The sequence below is a fragment of the Epinephelus fuscoguttatus genome, linkage group LG11, assembly GCF_011397635.1.
Source record: "Epinephelus fuscoguttatus linkage group LG11, E.fuscoguttatus.final_Chr_v1".
Taxonomy (NCBI): domain Eukaryota; kingdom Metazoa; phylum Chordata; class Actinopteri; order Perciformes; family Serranidae; genus Epinephelus; species Epinephelus fuscoguttatus.
The window spans coordinates 39,336,415-39,359,225 of NC_064762.1; the positions used below are offsets into that span (position 1 = coordinate 39,336,415).

Below are 22,811 nucleotides of genomic sequence, written 5' to 3' on the forward strand. Positions count from 1 at the left end.
CTTGACAATAAGAGTAAATAAATTTCACTCAAACAAAATCTTTGAAAATAATTTTCCACCAAAACAACACATGCTAGAGAATAGCTTGTATACTTATAGCTTTGGGTGACCTCTGCAGTTTGTTGGCTAATACATTACACATTTGGGTTGACAACACAAAGCTGACCATCTTGTCAGAGGCCAAAGATAACTAACACATAACAGAGCAGTGATTTATAGGACTTATCTTCTGCAGGTGTGGCCTGTTCCCGCTTTGCAGCATGGTTCTCATTGTGACCCATGACAGCCAACATAGTGCGTGCTTTCATGGAGGGGTAAGCGAAGTGCAGTGTGGAAGACTTCAAGTTCTCCTGGTAAAATAAAATAAACAGAGAAATTTACATACAAGAAAATATTTAAATAAAAAAGCATAGGCTTTCGATAACTGACCTCAATTTATGTGCCAGACCTTTGGAAGAGTGATAACAAAATAGGATTTATCTTTCCCTTTATCTGTCAAATAGGTAGAATAACACTTGTTCAATGCTTCTTTTGTCTTTAGTACTGATAAATCAACCTATAAATGCTTATTCTGTTTCACAGAAATAATTCTTCCTCAAAAATTGCATTTTGGGGGAAGTATTGTCTCATTTCAATACAGCTCAACAGTAGAATGGAGAGGCACAAGGAAACAGTCCAGCTTGGATACATAGAAACTCAGTTTTTTTATGATTTTATGCAGGCATGTGTGTTGTTATTGTTAGCTCCATTCACAAGTTGATTTGTTGTGTAATCTGTTTATTTAGTCATTGCACCTGCAACAGCCCACACAGTAATAGGTACCAAAAAAGGAAAAAGAAAAACTTGGAGAACTTTTGATAAACTCAGCAGTAGCACTTTATTTTACAGTACGCTAATAAGACATAACAAGCTGTATTTTGTATCAAATTAGAAAAAAATACACCTAATATAATCTTTACTAGACAGGAAAATAGACAATGTTGCTCTAATAAGACGTAACAATCCGTAGTTTGTACCAAATTAGGTAGAAATATGTCGCAATTTAGACACTAAAGAAAAACAATTATATCCTAATAAGAGCTAACAAGACGTGCTTTGAAAACAAATTAGACAAAAACTATTGGTAAGTTGGCAGTGTCCTCTACCAGGTCAGGTAAAAGCAGGGCACACATTTTTGTTATCCTAGTCAATGTCAAGCCGTTTAATGGGCATAATTACAAATCTAATTTCAAATAATCTCCAATAGATGGGAAAGTAAAGACAACAGAATGCAGCTAATTGACATAGATTTGATATGACCAAATTAATGTCAGTGGCTGTTGCACATAGTTTTTATGTAATTATTTATTTATTTTTTTGTTGCAAGAACTTTATAAAAGCCGCAAGTTACTTGAAAAAGTTTCATGCACAAGAGTTTTCCTCATATATATATATATATATATATATATATACAGTACAGGCCAAAAGTTTGGACACACCTTCTCATTCAATGCGTTTTCTTTATTTTCATGACTATTTACATTGTAGATTCTCACTGAAGGCATCAAAACTATGAATGAACACATGTGGAGTTATGTACTTAACAAAAAAAGGTGAAATAACTGAAAACATGTTTTATATTCTAGTTTCTTCAAAATAGCCACCCTTTGCTCTGATTACTGCTTTGCACACTCTTGGCATTCTCTCCATGAGCTTCAAGAGGTAGTCACCTGAAATGGTTTTCCAACAGTCTTGAAGGAGTTCCCAGAGGTGTTTAGCACTTGTTGGCCCCTTTGCCTTCACTCTGCGGTCCAGCTCACCCCAAACCATCTCGATTGGGTTCAGGTCCGGTGACTGTGGAGGCCAGGTCATCTGCCGCAGCACTCCATCACTCTCCTTCTTGGTCAAATAGCCCTTACACAGCCTGGAGGTGTGTTTGGGGTCATTGTCCTGTTGAAAAATAAGTGATCGTCCAACTAAACGCAAACCGGATGGGATGGCGTGTCGCTGCAGGATGCTGTGGTAGCCATGCTGGTTCAGTGTGCCTTCAGTTTTGAATAAATCCCCAACAGTGTCACCAGCAAAACACCCCCACACCATCACACCTCCTCCTCCATGCTTCACAGTGGGAACCAGGCATGTGGAATCCATCCGTTCACCTTTTCTGCGTCTCACAAAGACACGGCGGTTGGAACCAAAGATCTCAAATTTGGACTCATCAGACCAAAGCACAGATTTCCACTGGTCTAATGTCCATTCCTTGTATTTCTTGGCCCAAACAAATCTCTTCTGCTTGTTGCCTCTCCTTAGCAGTGGTTTCCTAGCAGCTATTTGACCATGAAGGCCTGATTCGCGCAGTCTCCTCTTAACAGTTGTTCTAGAGATGGGTCTGCTGCTAGAACTCTGTGTGGCATTCATCTGGTCTCTGATCTGAGCTGCTGTTAACTTGCGATTCCTGAGGCTGGTGACTCGGATGAACTTATCCTCAGAAGCAGAGGTGACTCTTGGTCTTCCTTTCCTGGGTCGGTCCTCATGTGTGCCAGTTTCGTTGTAGCGCTTGATGGTTTTTGCGACTCCACTTGGGGACACATTTAAAGTTTTTGCAATTTTCCAGACTGACTGACCATCATTTCTTAAAGTAATGATGGCCACTCGTTTTTCTTTAGTTAGCTGATTGGTTCTTGCCATAATATGAATTTTAACAGTTGTCCAATAGGGCTGTCGGCTGTGTATTAACCTGACTTCTGCACAACACAACTGATGGTCCCAACCCCATTGATAAAGCAAGAAATTCCACTAATTAACCCTGATAAGGCACACCTGTGAAGTGGAAACCGTTTCAGGTGACTACCTCTTGAAGCTCATGGAGAGAATGCCAAGAGTGTGCAAAGCAGTAATCAGAGCAAAGGGTGGCTATTTTGAAGAAACTAGAATATAAAACATGTTTTCAGTTATTTCACCTTTTTTTGTTAAGTACATAACTCCACATGTGTTCATTCATAGTTTTGATGCCTTCAGTGAGAATCTACAATGTAAATAGTCATGAAAATAAAGAAAACGCATTGAATGAGAAGGTGTGTCCAAACTTTTGGCCTGTACTGTATACACACAGTACAGGCCAAAAGTTTGGACACTATATATATATATGTATGTGTGTGTGTATATTGGTTTGTCTTCCAAGCTGTTGGTTCGTCTGTATTTCTGCAGAGTGTATCCAACTGCTGAAGGACTGCCTCTGCACTTCCTGGCTATCTGGCGGCAGCTGTACCCTTCCTGGCTGAGAATCTTTATCTTCAGGCGTGTTTCCTGCGTTAGGTTCCTTGTTTTAGCCATTTTTGTGTCTGAAGAACTTTCATATGTGCTGGATTTATGTAGACACGAAGCTTGGCAACAAAAATTGTGTAAAAAGAACGCCCTTCATCACTGGTACCAAAATGACCCATTACTCAAAATTTCTTATGTATTTTTATGGAACCAATCAATTTTAAGTTTTTAATGGCTTTTTTAGGATTTATTTAGTATTTTGGCTGTGACTGTACTAAAAGAAATTGCACTTGAAGACCTAAGAGTGATTCTTAATGCAATATTTCACAAATGCATGGGGTGTCCGAAAACTTTTTTCCACCACTGTGTATGTGTGTATATATATATATATATATATATATATTTATTGATAGATAGATATAGATATAGATATAGATATATATGAATGTGTGGATGCACTGTGACTGTATGTTTAATAAGACTATTGATTTTAGTACCCAGATGCGAGAGGGACTCAAACACGGAGACAGGTAAGTCCTCAGATGAGTCCTCTGAGGACATGCCTCTGCTGCCGAAGAATAAGAAGGGCATGCAGAAAGCCAAAAAGAAAGCTAAAAAGGGACACAAACATTACAAACGGGGTATGTGATAGATATTGATTGTTTCTTTCAGGACTGTAATTCAAATTTTTCTAACCCCCAATTGTGTGTTGTCACTAAAAATTGTTTTATATTTTGAAAAAAAAAAAAAAATCAGTTGTTAGCCTGTCAGCAGGCAGGTGTTGGAGGGAATGTAAGCCTGTCAGAAATGTGTTATTGAAGTGCGATATATATATATTTTTTTCCAACATTTTATATCTTTAAGAACAGGAAAGGGGGAGAGAGAGTACAGTTATGACATGCAGCAAAAGGCAAGAGTTGAACCCATGGCCGACAGAGAGAACTCACAGCTTCAGTACATGGGGCGAACGGGCTACCAACTGAGCTACCAGACCACCATAGCACACATTTTTAAATGGATGGTTAATCAGGAAAAAAAAATATTAACCTTGAGGGTGATACAGTTGAGTTTGATCTGTCATCTATCTTCACTCAGTTATAAATTTCCAGGGACGTGAAATATCTAATCCAAAACCAGTGTCCAATCCATAACTGAAATCCAATGAGGGGGTATTTTCCGCAGGTAAAAGACAAAAGAACTCATCGTTCCTCATAGCTTGTTTGGGTGGGACCAGTTAAACCATAAATGTTAAAAATTTGTGTCAGATTCTACAAATAACACCCTGAAGCATTGATGACAGGCCTACATTCCCTCTTATATTGCTAACCACTGCCTGCTGATGGGCTACTCACACAACTCTCCTATTTCCCTCTGTGACTACTCTGAAGTAGCCAGTGTGGCATCCTGTAACCCATCTGAAACACCCACCTTTGTAGGCTTGAGGCAATTTTATTCTAAGGATAAAAAATTAACCTGGTCTTAACCTTTAATGTAATCATCTGGCCACATTTATAACTTTGGTCTTGCCACCACTCTGGTACTGTTCTCCTGTGCTTCAAACCTTATAAGTATAATTTTTAATGGCTATAAATATTGTATTTTGTGTAGCTCACAAGCGCAAAAGCAGTCCTCCTCCTCCTCCTCCTCCTGAAAAAAAGGAAGGAAAAAGAACGAAAAGTATCCCAAAAGACGTGTGCTGCTTTTTGCATGACTTTTACAGTTTGGATGTTATTTGTTCTTTATGTTCAATATTGATGAATAATTCAACACTAAATACAATATACCATGTCCATTCCAACTTGATTCTGTACTTGCTGCAGCAAAAAAACACACAAAAAAAACCAAAACACTATTTATGCACTGTTTTTGTTTGGCATCTTTATTAGGGGTATTGCTATATAGCAGTTAAACTGATACATTGCATATTCTTATTCTGCCCAAATTTCTAAGCTGAACCTGCCCACAGTTTTCATGGTATCAACACCAAGATACACCTGGAGCTGTCTGTATCCTATTTTCCTTGTTCGTCCATAAACACGCTGTCTTTTAGAGAAATATCTGCGTCCAGATGAAACTACTCAAACAGACTCGAAACACTGTAGTATACATGCCAGGTCAGACTCGGAGGGGTTGAGAGTGAGGGGTCAGAGGTTGCAGAGGCGGGGCGATGACATCATCGAATCACTAAAGGTGTGTCTCAAGTCTCTTAATTGCATCCATGAGTGCAGCTGACTCAAGGGGTAATATATTTGAGAAAATAATTTCTTCAGCAAGAATTAAAGAATACAAATGTGAGTTGACTGATCTGCAGTAGCTTACTGGCAAATGAAGAATGCAGCATAAGCCCACAGGTGGTTTTGTGTCTTTTATACTAAAATTTATGTCTTTTATACTAAATGCTTAAAATGGAATGGGGGTGTCTGTAAATGTGATATGATAGATGATAAGATAAGTGTATACATATAAAAGAACATATTTAAATGAGCGGACAATTATTTATAAATATCCTATGTGCCACATCTGCACACATGACCTGTACTAACAGTGCACAGTTATTGGCAGAGCAGCAGTGTTTCCTCTGCAGCCTGTTTAACAGCTGCACATGAATAAAAACCTGCATTCTGGAGCATAGAGTGGACAGCGAAAAAAATACGACATTGATCCTGCCACAATGTGAAACACTGCAGCGATTGCTGAAGTTAGCATCGCTGCCCCAGAGCTAGATCCATTGCCACGGGGAGAGAGGCAGACGCTCCTTAAATATGCAACAACCATCAGTGAGTTCATAAATGGACTTCCAGAATTAAAAAAAAAAAAAATCAAAGACATGAAAAAGAAAAAAAAGTTACTCCCCTGATGTTGTTTTCCCCTCATTGTCGTAGTGGTGTTGTCGTGACCTGTAGTTGTAGTTAATGTAGTGAATTTAGTTAACCTGTTCAAGAGACAATTTAATAAAGTCTCAAAATTGATCTTTCTATGCGTATTTTCTTCTTCCGATGCGTGGCACGAATAGTTCTGCAACTTAAGATTATTTTCATAATCAATAAACCTGTCGCTTATTTTTATGATTAATCAATTATGAATTGAGTAGTGTTGTGGTCTGTACTCTAATGACATGTAACAATCCGTACTTTGTATCAAATTAGACAGAGCTTTATTGTATATGTAATGTTCAGTGCTGTGATTATTGATATGGGGAGTATGGTAATTTACAGATGACATTGAAGGCAGCATAAGAAATGTAGGTTTTTACACTGGTTCTGCGTGGGAAGGGTTACAACCTTAGTTTTATTCTTCTTCTCATTAGTCAGCCAAGGGAAACGTTAATTTCTTTAGGTATTGATTGCTTGGGGAGAGAGGGAGGGGCGGGACAACCCTAACAGAGCGCCATGCTAGTTTGTGTGAGGGGAGATCGATTCATCCAACACAGTAGGAGGCGGTAATTCACCTTAACGTTGGCTGCCACCTGCCATAAAACATCAAAAAGAAGAAGAAGAAGAAGAGATTGATTCATCGCTAGTCTGATGTGTCTCGGTGGGAGGACGGCGAAGAAGCTCCAGAAAGTTGTGTAAGTACCTGAACATTATTGCAGTCGGTGCATTGTAATAATTGTTACTCACTTACTAAATAATTACTTATTTAGAGTAAGTACAGTGTTTTCAGTTTTTTTTTTTTTTTTTTTTTTTTTTTTGGAGACCGACCAGACAGCATACGCCATTTTACAGCCTGTGTCTGCCTCTTCGCCAAGCACACAACGAGCAGGAGAGAGTGGGGAGTGGGGCGGGGACTGAGCTAGGGGGTGCGGGTGTGCATGCACCGAGGCCTCTACTGTAGCCTGGAGTTAGCCTCGAAGAAATCAAAGAATGCGCCAATATGGCATCACTTTGGCTTTGAGCCAGATGAAGGAGGCAACCCTTGTTTGCACTGATTGAGTAAGCTAAACCTGCAAATTTATTTGTAAGGAATTAAAGAAACAACGTGTTACTGTCACTCTGTTGTCCTATGGTCGTTTTTTATTTTAAATGAGTCAAATGCGCCCTCAAGTGGCGAAAATCCAGTATTACCGATTTGATGTGGTTTTTCACAAAAACCTGACCGTTTTTTTTTTTTCCTCATACCGACCCAACCCTAGTTCAGAGGCTGTATGTGTGTGCTTAGATAAGGGTGTGTGCCGGGTATAATTATGGTTGTTTATTATCTAATAAAATATAATTGCCTCTAGTTTTTGTCTAATTTGTTGCAAAGTACGTTTTGTTTGCTCTTATTAGGGTATAACTGTGTTTGTTTAATATCTAATCAAATATAATTACCTCTAGTTTTTGTCTAATTTGTTCCAAAGTACGTCTAGTTGGCTCTCATTAGGATATAATTGTGTTTGTTTAATATCTAATCAAATATAATTACCTCTAGTTTTTGTCTAATTTGTTCCAAAGTACGTCTAGTTGGCTCTCATTAGGGTATAATTGTGTTTAACATCTAATAAAATATAATTACCTCTAGTTTTTTGCTAATTTGTTGCAAAGTACGTCTTGTTGGCTCTCATTAGTGTATAATTGTGTTTGTTTAATATAAACCCTAAGCCTATTTTAAAAATTGCATATCCATAATGAAATGAATATATATCTGCAACCACAAGGTCCCACAAGGGAACACTTGTGAGATTTGTTAAGATGTGTAAATATCAGTATATGTGTTATATGTGAGGAGTAAATGAAGATGGCACACAGCACAAATGAAGTATTTTGAGGTTCGCCAAAAAAAAAAAGCATTTTTAGGATGAGTATCCCTTTGGAATGATGCAACTGCAGCTCTAAACCTCTATCACATCATAGTACAATATGTGAACATTAACTCTGCAAAGGTTGATTCTGATAAAGTGAAGCAGAACAATATAAGAGAGGTTTTAGTACAGAAAAGTCAGGCGAGCTCTCCAAAATTGCTCCATGTTTGCATGTGACTTTTGTCATGATTTTTTTCATTTTTTTGTTTCTGTAAATCCCTACTGATTTTTAGGGTATACACATACAACTGTCTGTTTCATTTTTTTACTCTATTTCATACTCCAGACTGACCAATATGCACCTACTACATTTGAACCTGAGTTTCTATTCTGAGCTTTGGAGGCCGTATCTCCGTGACGGCTTGAGCCAATAGAACGACGCTATACCCACCAAAATAAGATTGACAGCACTGTAAGCCAATCAGAGTCAGCAGAACGCGTTGTGGGGAGATGTCAGCTGCTGTGAGTGGTCATTGTTTTTGTTCCCCTGGAATGTTTTTTTTCTGCCCAGATTCGCGAACGGAGCGCGAAACAACAGCAGAATGCGCATTTTACGGCGAAATTAATAAGGTAAGAGCCATATTACAAATATATTTTGGCAAAGAGATTTCTGTTGTTGTTCTTTGGGCTGTAGCTCTGTGATGGTTAAAGGGAAAGTGATTTGGAGTATACATGTGGAAAGAGTGGAGTCTCAGCTTTCATTTGAGATGAATGGTGCGTGTTTTGAATACCGTGGTCGAGTTAGAGCCCGAAATATACCGAGTGGGTCGGGATATCGGTGCTGTTTGGAGTTAGTTGTTGTTGTTGTTGTTGTTGTTTATTTAGTTGATGTTAAAACTGAGTTTGGAGCATGTAAAACGTTTTTTTACAGCCTTGTAGCTGAGGTTCTGCTGTTAAATTTGATGGGCAACATCACTATATTCTTCTGGTCAGTGCATTGATACACACCAGGCCTTTATTAGCAGCTCTAGAGGTCCCCCAACTGGGGGACTTTAGGGTTCAACAGGTTTTAATATCTAATATAATATCATCATATATATCATATATAATCAAATATAATTAACTCTAGTTTATGTCTAATTTGTTTCAAAGCACGTCTTGTTAGCTCTTATTAGGATGTGATTTGTTTTTCTTTAGTGTCTAAATTGTGAACATATTTCTACCTAATTTGGTAAAAACTACGGATTGTTACGTCTTAATAGAGCAACGCTGTCTATTTTACTGTCTAATAAAGATTATATTAGGTGTAGTTTTTTCTAATTTGATACAAAATACGGCATATTACGTCTTATTAGCGTACTGTAAAATAAAGTGCTACCAACTCACCTGTGTGTTTGAACAGTGTCATCAGCTCCAGATCTCTAAGGAGGTGTTTGTTCATCACCACATCGTAGAGGGCTTTGTAGACAGGAGAATCTTCTGCCAACCACCTCTTCTTCCTTTGCTGATCTGCTGACAGCTCGTTTGCACCATGCCACCTTCCTTCCAGCGATGGACTCCACGTATATGATGGAGTACTGAAATCCATCATCGCTCTCCTGGAACTCCTGGAAAGCACAGTACATTATACAAAGAAGTCAGAGTATCTCAGAATAGAAGTAGAGTTACTGTATGCCCTAAACAGCTGTGTGGAAAAACTGTTGTTTCCACACATTCAGATTTTTTATCAGATATCAGATATATCAGATATACAGTAGCATCTAAAGGCAGATTAATTGCACAGGCCTGTCAGCAATAGGGTGTTGTTGTGCGTGTACCTTTTTATCTCCTTTTGAAGAGCTACAGCACCACCACATATGGTTGCGACACTCTTCATCCAAGGAGCAATATCTTTGCAGTCCTTGTGAGCAGATGCTGCAAGCAGTTTTTTCTTTATTCCTACAGATAAAAGAAGAGGGACACAAGTATTACACAATAGCAGTGAAGAAAGGCAACACATAACATCCCTCTTCCTGCACATACAATACACAGGGAGAGCACAGATAGCACAACAGTACTAATGAATGGGATTGTGCCGCCTAGTACAGTAGTTTCTGAAACAACTAACCTTTTGCTGTGTGCCACGGATCTGACTCTTTCCCCTTGACTGCTGTAACACTGGAATTTCTCAATTGTGAGATCAATAAAGGTGTATCTTATCTTATCTTATCTTATCTTATCTTATCAAACTCATGTTTGATCTCTGGGGATGATTACCTCATTATTTTTCAGATGGACGGCTATCTGTCTGTGGTGATGACCTTGATGTCCAGCCCCTTATCCAGAAGTATCCAAAGTCTCATTCTGGAAACCTAATGGCTCCATAGCCACTGAACTTTTGGCCTGGGTCACCTGGGAGGAAAAAAAGTGAAGAATAATGATTAGTGTTTAATCATTTATGTTTTGATTATTGGTGCAAATACACAAATTGTTTTGAATGTTTTTGGCTAATTATTACCTCAGTCAAATCAAACAGTACAATCTGTTTGCTCGAATCATCCATAAATGAATAGGTTGAGTATTTGGCAGAATGGCCTGGCCTGTCACTCCTCGCATCTCTGCTGTTGCCCCTGGTACGCTCTGAAGATTGCAAAGTTCTGCCCAATGAGCGATGTCACTGTAAGTTGCGCTGGTGAGGAGGATTGCTGCTGCTGTAACCAGGTTAGTTTCTGCCATCCCCCAACTCACTTTGATTTTGCTGCCAATCTTTGTTATTTTTTCCACCAAACTAAACTAACTAAAAGTTCTATGAGGCTGGACTCATTGACAGTCCACTTCCTCTCACCCCATCCTCCTTTTGATTGTCCCTTTGTGATTTCTGCTGTGTTTCCAGAGCTTGATCCGTTGTCTGAAGTCGATGTGTGTGTGTGGAGGGAAAAAACTCAAGTCTGCAAGATCGCATCAAACCTCTGAAATCATGCTTACATCCAAGGCAGATGTCTCTGCTGAAGTTTCCATTTCAGTTGATTCCTGTGATTGAGACAAAAAATGCTTAGTTTCTATACTAACATTTACTTTTGTGTGTATCAGCAGTAACAGCAGTTCTCAAGACTTTGCAATCATATAGTGTGATGGCCCTGGCCTGTATGTTCTTGATGTTGCCTCTCAGTCTCTCTCTCTGTTTCCTCTCTGAGGTGTGGCCTGATTGCCTGATCTGGAGCACCTGGGCTAGGTGCCAGGTTGATAAGGACTAGTCAGCTGCAAGATATGGGGCCTGAAGGCAACAGCAGGGTCACTGCGCTCTTCTGTTGTGGAGCTTTTTATTGGGGTGGAATGTCAGCAACCTGGTAAAAAGCCAGCAGCACCCTCCATTTCCATTGAGCTGTTTTCTTCAGGAATATACTGCTGGACATCTCTGACCTCTGCCTAATTGATACATAAATAATAATTGATATATTACTCAAATTACAGATTGAAAAAATGTTGGGGTAAATAAACTTGCAATTATCAATCAAAATTAGTATCAATATTACTCAGAAAATGTAACTTGGTACAGAGAGGCAGGTATTTGTTTGGGCAGGTAAGCCTAATAACAAACATAACATAAATCAAAGTTTAAATGTATTGTACTGTGTGACATGAAACAATTGGAAGGGGGTAGGGCAGTAATTGATCTGAGGAAGCTCTTTTGAGGAGGGAGGATAGGGACAATGAGTAAGGAGTGTTTTGTGACTGTGTTTGTTGTCTTACTTTTTGCTAAATACCAAAAACACAGCAAATTCTCCTTGTACATAAACTTATCGCTAAACAGCTGAATTCCAGACGCAGCAACATAATGTTACCGACAAGCAAATTTTGCACAGTAATGTAATGTAGGGATATCAGCATGGTTGGAGTCATTTCAACAATAAACCCAAAAGCACTTTATAATATGATAAGAGTAAGTTACTTACCACAGCCTCAGGTGTTTCCCTTTGTCCTCTCTGTATGCCGACAGATGGGATGGCTGTATCTTTCAGAAAAAAACTGGTACCGGTTTGCTCCGTTTTTTCACTGCAGTCCTCCCTCACAAAGTGCTCCAAGCAAATTAACAGTTGTGGCAGGTCTTTCTGAGGTGTGTTGGGGTCCGTTTGTACAGCGACGAGCCATTTTCGAAATTGTTCGGGGTTGCGGGCTGGAAACCGGTGAAACATCACATGAGTCTCTGTAGGTTTGCCTTGAATGTTTTTGCAAGTTGCAATAATACATTTTCATGGCATGATCGTCCGTGTTGTCTTTTTGTTTGCTTTTACCGAGTGACCTAGTGTACCTGTCCCAGAGCCAGCTGCAGCTGTTGCTCACCGGTGTTTCCCCCGTGCAGGGCGTAAACTCACTATAGTTCCGGGTATCAAACTTCTTGTAAAATGACTAAAAAGGACTCTCGTTTCTCGAATTAATGTTTAAACATGTTTATTTTAAATGCACGTGCAGAAATGCCAGTTTCAGGGTTTCTGTAACGTTTATTTGTTCACTTTTACCGAGTAGGCTACTGACCCCCTATAGACTTCAGTTGTATTCGCTAAGCTAAGCCGCAATGCTAACTGCTGAGATCCAGCCACTGGACGTACAGACACAAAAAAGATATCGATCAAGTTGTCTCACTATGAAAATGATGGAGAAAGGGCATAACTTCCAAATCGTCGGAGTATTCCTTTAAGCAATCAGAAGATCATTTGTAATTTTAACTAGTGCTGTCTCAGTGCTATGATGCACTCTAAATCCTAGCTAGCCTAGTTGGGATGTGGTCTAAGAGACACGTTGATGATTTAGATGAAGAAATCATTGCAGTCAATTGTTGAGGAGAAATCGGGGACCTAAACATATATTAGGTCTTACAGCTGTGTTAATTAACTTGTACAGTGGTGGTTGGAGATGTATGCATAGTCAGACGCAGCTGCTGAGCTCCACGGAGCCGTTGTCTCGACCTCGGGTGCCACAGGAACTTCGGCATTCTCCGTCCACTCCTCTGATGAGGAGGCGTGTCGGTGGTCGATTCCACAATTCGTTGGAGATGTGCGTGTAATCAGACCACCGCTGCAGAGCACTGTGGAGCCGGTGTCTCCACCTCACCAATTCAGCTGCTGCAGAGACTTCACCTTCATCCATGCGCTTTGTTAATGAAGAGGCGTGTCGGTAAATGGCTCCAAAATTCATTGAAAGTCATGACACCCAGTGCCATGACTGAACACCGGCCCAATAAAAAAAATAACTGAACACCGGCCCTCGCGGCCCAAACGTCAGACCGGCCCACCGGGAATTGTTCTGGTCCTCCACACCAGCCACACCAGGCCTGCGTAATATTACAAGTTTTTTCTCGTAATGATGGCCCTAATACTTTGTCGTAATTTTTGGTTTCTGATGGTATGATTTTCTATCACTCACTCAACTTTCTTTTTTTATTCACTTTATTAGGCTAATGTAATTCATTTTGCTACTGTGGCTGGTTAATGGATGCATATGTATAGCTATCTTTATGATACATTTTGGTTGTTTGTCATATTTATGGTGTATTGTGTCATTTCATATTTGTGTTTTGTCTTGGTTTTGTTATTACTGTTAATTTTGAGAAGTATCAAGGGTTAAAAGAACAGCACAAGTACATTTTTGTACATGTCATTTTCAAGCCAAGTCATCTTACTTTTACTGGAGTATAACATTCTCATATTAATATTCTTACCATCCCTGATTTTGGTCATTGAAACTGTTGACAAGGGCAAACCCAGTTTCCACATATAAACTACTAATTACAAATGATGTTTTTATGATTAATACTGCATACTGCACTGTGGATACATTAAATGGCCATAAAAGTGGGTATTTTCTTTTGGATTCACAGCATCTTCATAGACATCAAATCATACACAAAAGATGAAATGAGATCACATATGATAAGATAATATTATCTTGTATGTGCTTGCATGATAAAGGATGTTAGAGATGTTTAAGTCTACTTCCATAAATGTGTTATGGTTTTGTCATGAATACATTAATGGAAAAGACAAAGACTATGCCAGCCACTTTTCACTTTTACTTTTTTACGTACAATGAAACAACAAACAGAGAATTTTCTTCAGTGTAATCTTTATAGTGTTGTGAGCAATGCCCATCTTGCTGCTAAAGTTATTAATTCAGATCTTACTCTAAATGTCCCCCTGCCTCATTTTAGATTATTATAAATGATGAAACTTAAATCTACTTCTTACCTAAAGGCCATCTTTTAATTTGAAGTAAAAGTTGGATAAAATCTCAAGTCTGCATTCAACATATAGATGCAGCATCTTTAGAAAGATAATAACTAAAAATATAAATGAGACACGTTGAGATATACAGTATGAATCCTACATTTATTTACAGACATTTGCACCACAATTAATTAACTGTTCAAGGGGCTATCTGTGGCACTGACTAGTACATACAGATACTATATGTCGAGATTTCATTTCATTTTTTTCATTTCATTTATTTCCTTTTGACCCCTCCCTGGGGTATAAGGGATAAACAAAAATAGCAATAACAAATCAGAGCAGGCGGCAACCAATGTACAACAAAATAAATAGAACAGAATTAGTGTACATATGTACAAGTCAAAGCAAATCAAGAGAAACTATTCAGGATTTTCTTTAAAAGTTTCAACAAATTTGACAAAACCTTGACTTTTCGAGATGACATTAACTTTTGAAACTTGTAAATATTTGGATTTACTCTATAGAACTGTCCGACCAACTCTCTTCTGTCTTTGTTAAAAAAGGAACACAGAAGTACATGATATTCGTCTCCTCGATTGCCAGTCAAACAAAGAGTAATCTCATGGTCATCATCAGAGGCATGTCAGCAAGTCAATAATGAGTCAATAGAGTTTAGAATTAGTAAAATCACCCTGAAATATTTTCCCAGAAATTATCATTTTGACAGACGTTCGAAACCAGGTGTAAAAGAAACCATAGACAAATGGATTGAGCATTGAATTTGACCATCCAAGCCATTTAAAAGTTTCAATCACAGAAACTGGTATTGTGTAATTACTCAAAGGGTAAAAGGTGATACAAAGAAAGAAAGGAGTCCAACAGATGAGAAAAACTCCCATAACAATAGCCAGAGTTCTGGTGGCCTTTCTCTCCATCTTACTGATGGTTGCTCCAGACTTTGTGTTATGACAGATTGTGTTCTGGATGCTGCGTACCTGTCTGTGTGCCACTGTCAAAATCTGTAGGTAGATGGTCAACAGTACAATACTTGGGAGGTAAAAGGTAAAAAAAGTTCCCAAAGCTGCTGAGCTTGTACGTTGAAATAAAACGCACCTGTTAGATTGTTCTTCGTTTAGTCCCCGAACTGTGAGGCCAATTCCACTTAGTGCAGACACAGTCCAGCTCACTAGGATCATGATCACAATAACACGGACAGTTATTTTAGTTCTGTACCTCAGAGGCTGACACACTGCATAGTATCTATCAAAAGAAATTAAGCACAAATTAAAAATAGAAGAAGAGCACAGAAATACATCAAAGAAGCCTCGGACTTTACAGAGCAAGCCTTCAAGATGCCAACATGAGCTTACAGCCAGTATTGTGCTAAAAGGCATAACTACAACACCAACAAGCAGGTCAGCCACAGCCAGAGAGAGGATGAGGTAGTTTGTAGGAGTGTGGAGCTGTTTGAAGTAAATGATAGAGATTATTACCAGAAGGTTTCCACACATTGTAAGAACTGATAAACAGCCAACAAAGACACATAATACATATGAAGTTATGACTGCTGTTATGCCAGATACATTTGTAGATTCATTGCAGAGATCATCAGACCTGTTGAGAAAGAATGTGGTTTCCATGCATAAATTCTTTTTACTGAGGTAACATTTGCAATAATAATATGACTTAAATGTAGAAAATATAATGCATCAGTGTCAGTTTTCTGCATAGAGATTCAAATGTAGATTTTCGTGCTTGCTATGTTTTCATACAATGCCTGTTAATCTTGGTTTGCGCATCTGAACCGATGGGGCTCCTCGGCCTCTGTGCTGCTGAGCAGCATCTTCAAACTACATTTATTCTTCTGGGCTCATTTGCATAAAATGTTCAAAGGAGTGGCATTTACTTTCAATAGAAATGATGAGTAATTGGTGTGGTCGTCTCTTGTATGAGTGTGTTTTTACTCTCTAAAAGCCATGCACGACTTTAAATTATCTTTTTAGTCTTCAAGAAACTATTTTAAGCAAATACATGCAGTAGTGCCATACAATCACATAACTATGAGTATTAATACTTTCCCCTCACATCTTTGCTTTTCCACCTGCTATAGATTGCTCCAGGATGAGTGTTAAAACCCAGAAATGAATTAACATTTTACAACTCCTGGTTCCCTTGTCTCAAAGTCACTGGGTGTTTTGAATGGATTTTTGGTTAGATGCCTGAAATAAGGTCTGTGGTTACTACATGCCTAAGGGACTTTCAACCTTTGATCTACAACATAAAATGTGTCAGTAAATACTTCACTCAAGAATTTCTTAGCTTGTATGTCTTTTAAAAAAGGCAGCTGCTAATAAGTGGCTGAATGAGACTACAAAATGGCACCACACAGAACACGGCCTTATAGCCTCATTATGATGGTGGTATTAAGTCATGCAACTGTAGTGTTGTTTCTTCATGGCTAAATTGATTGATTAATCAATCAAACTTTATTTGTATAGCACTTTTCATACATTAAAAATGCAGCACAAAGTGCTTCACAGAATAAAAACAAACAAAAATAATACATACATATTGAAAACCCGCCCCTCCCACCCCCACATATAAACACACACACACACACACACACACACACACACACACACACACACAGTCAATATAGTCAATAACATGGCTGGGCACTGAGGAACCAGGTGAGGAAAGAACCACCTATGGGGAGCCATCCACACTGAGAGGCGCTACAGCCCACAGCCACAGGAAGCGCTGCCACAGAGACAACCCCGACCAGACAGACTGGGGTGGACTCCACACATGGTGTGGAGATTAGGAAAAATTAAAGAATTAAAGATTAAAATAATATTAATAATAATAATAAATAAATAAATAAATTAAGATTTAGAGACTAAAATGCATAAAGATTTAAAAATAAATAATTTAAAAGCATTAGAAAGTAAAAAGAACATAGAAGAATTAAAAGAGTAAAAGAAATCAGTTAAAAGCTAAATTAAAAAGGTGAGTCTTGAGCCTCCTTTTAAAAACATCAACAGTCTCTGCAGTCCTGATGCTCTCCGGCAGGCTGTTCCATAAGTGAGGGCCATAGTGGCTGAATGCAGCCTCCCCGTGGGTTTTTGTTCTAACTCTTGGAACAATTAAAAGACTGGTGCCGGAGGACCTCAGGATCCGCGAGGGTTGATATGATAAAAGCAGGTCAGATAAATAAGATGGCCCAAGACCGTTAAGACATTTAAAAACTAATAAAAGAACCTTAAAATCGATCCTGAAACACACCGGGAGCCAATGCAGCGATTGTAAAACTGGTGAAATGTGCTCCCGCCCTCTGGTCCTCGTCAGCACTCGTGCGGCTGAGTTTTGGAGTAGCTGCAGATTAGAGATGGTCTTTTTGGGAAGACCAGACAGCAGGGCATTACAGTAATCTAAACGACAAGAGATAAAAGCATGCATCAGCACCTCTGTGTTAGCCTGAGAGAGAAACGGGCGGACTCTGGCTATATTCTTAAGATAATAAAAACCTGTCTTTGTTACATTTTTGATGTGTGGAATAAAGCTAAGCTCAGAGTCAAAAATGACGCCCAGGTTCTTTACGCACTGTAAAGGTTTAAAATCTTGTAGTTTAGGTAAAAGTTTCTCTCTCTGGCCTTCAGGACCAATAATTAAAACCTCTGTTTTGTCCTGGTTGAGCTGTAGGAAATTCACTGCCATCCATGACTTGATATCTAAAATGCAGTTAAAAAGGGTATAAATTGGCCCTGTGTCATCAGGAGACACGGCGATGTACAGTTGTGTGTCATCTGCGTAACTGTGGAAGCTGATGCCGTGCCTCCTGATGACGTCCACAAGAGGAAGCACGTATAGATTAAAAAGAATTGGACCTAAAATTGACCCTTGGGGCACCCCACACCTAATTTCATGCGTTCTGGAGGAACATGTATCCATACTTATAAAGAAACAACAATCTGTGAGATAAGAGCTGAACCAGTTAAAAACAGTACCAGAGAGGCCCACCAGGTTTCTGAGTCTATTTAATAAAATGTGGTGATCTACTGTATCAAAGGCGGCGCTTAGATCCAGTAGTACCAAGACTGTGAGTTTTTGTGAATCAACATTCAACCTGATATCATTTAAAATCTTTAAAAGGGCTGTCTCGGTACTGTGGTTCGTCCTAAAACCAGATTGATATTTCTCTAAAATACTGTTTCTTTTTAAAAAATCATTTACTTGGTTAAAAAACAGTTTTTCTAAAATCTTACTTAAAAACGGTAAGTTGGATACAGGTCGGTAATTATTAAAAATGTTGGATCTAAATTACTCTTCTTCAGAAGGGGCTTCACCACCGCCGTTTTGAAGGCAGCGAGGAAGACACCCGTCTGAAGAGAGTAATTCACTATATTTAAAATCTGTTCCTCAAAGAATCCATAGAATGTCTTTAGTGATGTGGGAATCGGATCTAAAAGGCAAGTTGTTGGGTTTACCTGGGAGAAAACTCGACCAAGTGTCCTCGCGTCAACCAGGACAAAACTCTCCAGTGTTTCCTCAGGTAAAAGCAATGATCCAAGTGTGTTAAAAATTACATTCCGTTGGGATAAAAGACTGGACCTGATATCATCGATTTTACTTCTGAAGTGGTCTGCAAAGTCCTCGCAGAGGGCATCTGTTGATATGTTGGATGGTTTATTAAAATTGGTGCTGGTTAAAAGATCGAAGGTGGAGAAAAGAAATTTGGGGTTGTTTTTATGATCGGAAATGAATTTTGAAAAGTGGGATATTCTTGCCTGTTTGACTGTTTTATTGTAGGTTTTGAGTTGTTCGCGTAATATTTCAAAATGAACTGTCAATTTGGTTTTTCTCCACCTCCTCCTGCATTTTCTTTTCAGTCTTTTGATGTTATCATTTCTCCATGGGGGTGTAGGTTTTGTTTTTATGTTTTTTGTTAAAAGTGGAGCCACTGAGTCAAGTGTTGACTTTAATTTACTGTTAAAATTGTCCACAATAAAATCACATGGTGCAGGTAAAATTTCAGCAGGAGTGCTCTGTAAAATCTCGATAAAATTTGCAGCCATTTCAGAAGTTAGGTAGCCTTTCCTCACCGTTCTCACCGGGGCCTCCTGATGGCTAAAACTGGTGATGTTAAAATACACACAGTAGTGGTCAGACACAGCCAGGTCAACAACAGAGGACATACCAGTGGACAGGCCATAGGTTATGACCAGGTCCAGGGTGTGTCCTCTGTTGTGAAATGTTAGCTTTTCAATTCTCGCGATTGTATTTCAGTTCAAAAAATTATAAAAGTAGTGTTCATTTGTGAGGATTATCTTGCTTAACAAAACATGTGAGTGCCATAAACTTCTGTTAACCACAGTTTATACTCTGCAATAATCTTAAATCCTAAGGAAAAATCACATAGGCTTTTTGGTGAGGGAACCAGGGCAATGTCAACTTCTGTGAAAAATGTCATCCCTTGAACACTGTATTGACGCACTCTATCACAAAATTACTGGTCGCAGTGGTTATAGAACATCTTTTCACTTTATATGAACTGTTTTGTGCGAAAAATTACATTTTAAACAAATTAAATTCAGGCTGATTCTAAACACAGTCACACAACTCATAATGACCAATAACCCTCTCAGCTACATAAATATTCATAGTTTATTTTCACACTTCATAGAAGCACCTCTGGCAGCAGTTAACATGAGAGAATACTCAGAACCTGCTTGTCAAAAGCCCTTTCCCTGGAAACTTTCCGTTGGGTTTGGGGGGCTGTATATAACCATTTTTGTCACTTTCTAACACCTACAAGTTCAGGAAATGCCACAAGAGGTTGGGAAGTTTGTTGGTTTATCTGTGTGAGGATATAAAATGAACAATACGTTATAATGTCACTTGAGGGTTTTGCAGTCTTAGTATGGATGTAGATGCCAGCAAGAAAATAAAGCAATGCTGTTTATGCTACACTGGTGGTGAGATGTAACTTATTATACAGTACTAGGCCAGCTATGGCTTAGCAGGTGGAGCGGGTCATCCAACTCCAAATTGCTCATGATGCACCCTGCGCTACCAGTTGTGAGTGCCTGCTGAGTAGCAGATGGCAACTTGTATGTTACCCTCAGCCACCAGTGTGTGAATAGGTGACTATGGCATGGTAGTGTAAAAGCTCTTTGAGTGGTGGGAAGATGAGAAAAGTGATATACAAGTGCAAGTCCATTTATCAGGAGTGGACAAATATTTACCAAAACTGGACCAAATGATGTGAACATATGGATGTGATAAGAACACTGGAATTGTTAAAACTCACACGGAATGTGAAAGCTGGAGGATCCCATAATTATCAGTAGGTTTAGTGAGCAGAAGAAAAGGGAAATAAACACAACTGTGCAAACCACTTGCACAGTGAGTGCAACCTGTTCTGCAGAGGCAGCTGACAACAACAAAATATTCCACAAAGAGCGTGTGACACTTCAGGAGGACACAGTAAGCTCCAAAGAAAAAGGCTTTTCGCTTCAATAAAATTGTACCATAAAATAAATACATTTTGCATGTCATTTTAATTTTATTTGAGTAAAACATTCTAGTACATGCTTCTATCCATCCCTGATTCTAAACATTGAAACTGCTCGCAAGGGCAAGAAGGAGTCTCAGAAAAGCAGGGGAGGAGGACTGTTTTTCTATGTGAACAACAAATGGTGCAGAGCTGCTGACATGATGGACAAACACTGCTGTTTGGATTAAATTCACATACAACACCAAAATAGTGAAGCTGTCTACAGGCTGAAGGTGGATCACTGGACTAAGTGGTGTAAGGACAATAAACACCTCAGAAACAAATAAGATAATCACAGACTTCAGAAGGACTAAGGGCAGACCTAATCTCCCCCTTTACATGCATAGAAAGGCAGCAGAAAGTGTGGAAAACCTGAAGTCTCTTGGAGTCACCTTGTCATAACAATGAACCACTGCTGGCAGTGGTTCAGGTTAATTAAAAACAAAACAAACAGACTGAGAAACAGGTTTTACTCCAGGGCTGTGATCTCCATTAATCATACCCCTCTCAACACATACTAAGGAGTATAGCAAACTCAGCAAACACACAAACAGGACTTATAATTGGGGCTGTCAAACATCTCTTTGAAATTGAGATTAATCACTGGATTTCTTTCTTTCTTAGCTCTTCTGAGGTCTATCCACAGACTTTCAGTGATGTTTAGGTCTGTGCCTCTTGAGGTAGTCCATTGTGGATTTCAAGGTGTGTTTAGAATCATTGTCCTGTTGTAGAAGCCATCCTCTCTTCATCTTCAACTTTTATGGTGTGAGGTTAGCTTCCAGAATTTGCTGGACTGTAACTGAATCCATGCTTCCCTCTACCTGTGAAATGTTCCCTGTGTGATTGGCTGCAGCACAAACTCAACACATGATCGATCCACGCCTGTGTTTAACAGTTGGACAGGTGTTCTTTTTCTGAAATTGTGCAACCTTTTCACTCCAAACATACCTTTGCTCATTGCATCCAAAACTTGTTTCCAAACAGTATTAGGCTTGTTACGATGTTCCTTTGCAAACTTCTGAATGTTGAATTTGCGGTGAGGATACAGGAAAGGTTTTCTTCTGATGTCTCTTCGATGAAGGTCATATTTGTACAGGTGTCGCTGCGCAGTAGAACAGTACACCACCACTCCAGAGTCTGCTAAATCTTTCTGCAGTTCTTTTTTTGCAGTCAAATAAGGGTTTTGATTTGCCTTTCTAACAATCCTATAAGCAGCTCTCTTAGAAAGTTTTCTTGGTCTGCCAGACCTCAACTTGACCTCCACAGTTCCTGTTAACTGCCATTTCTTAATTACATTACGAACTGAAGAAACGGCTACCTGAAAACCCTTTGCAATCTTCTTATAGCCTTCTCCTGCTTTGTGGGCATCAGTTATTTTAGTTTTCAGAGTGATAAGCAGCTGTTTACAGGAGCCCATGGCTGCTGATTGTTGGTACACGGTTTAAGGAGAGCTTTGAAAACAATTTAATCTAGTTTGATTAAGAAGGGACAGTGTAAATTAATAAGTACAAATTGTATAAAAATGCTTAAATTAGCTAAAATGCAAAAGGATATTTCATCTGTAGTCCCTTGGCCAAGAGGTTGCACAACCTACTAATAACAAATAGTCTTGTTAAGATACACAAACTGCACTGTGGATACAGTAAATAGTAGTGATGGCCAAATGAGGCCTCATTAAGCATTTTAGTTATTTTCTGAGCCGACTAGATGGCGTTTTTTGTCCAACAAAAAGGTTGAAAGCACATTGAATTGCCATTGTCATTCATTGAGCCTCTCTCTTTAAACCAGGAGAGCCATCTATTGGACTCAGAAAATAAAGAAAATGCTTCACGAGGCTTCATTTGGCCATCACTAGTAAATAGCCGTCATAATTTTGGGCCGTAAAAAAAAGCTGATTTTTTTTGTTTGTTTGTTTTGGGGTTTCGTTTTGTTTTGGATTCACAGTATTTTCAAAATGACCAGAGCAGACACAGATAATAGTGTTGGCAACAGTACACATCTTGCTGCTCATGTTACTGATTTAGTGATTTACTGATTCTTACTGTGAATGTACTTTGCAGTAATGATGATGAAATGGCCATCTATTTAG

The 22,811-nt window shown here is 39.0% G+C and overlaps 1 protein-coding gene across 1 annotated transcript; it reads right to left on the reverse strand.

The window, feature by feature from the left end:
- Positions 1-4,852: 4,852 nt before the first annotated feature.
- LOC125897613 (trace amine-associated receptor 1-like) lies at positions 4,853-21,680 on the reverse strand. The gene is made up of 6 exons (XM_049591006.1): positions 21,671-21,680; positions 15,503-15,685; positions 14,858-15,430; positions 9,781-9,901; positions 9,350-9,570; positions 4,853-4,890 (listed from the first exon to the last, which is right to left on the reverse strand). Exons 1-6 carry the CDS (start codon positions 21,678-21,680, stop codon positions 4,853-4,855), a joined length of 1,146 nt encoding a protein of 381 aa, XP_049446963.1.
- Between the last annotated feature and the right edge of the window lie 1,131 nt (positions 21,681-22,811).

Excerpts from the sequence above, each read along its gene's own strand:
- LOC125897613 (XM_049591006.1), bottom strand. Across the intron at positions 15,431-15,502 it reads GCATCTTGAAGGCTTGCTCT|ATAGATACTATGCAGTGTGT; the intron begins GTAAAGTCCGAG and ends TAATTTCTTTTG. Across the intron at positions 9,902-14,857 it reads TTCTGGGAAAATATTTCAGG|GAATAAAGAAAAAACTGCTT; the intron begins GTGATTTTACTA and ends TTTTATCTGTAG.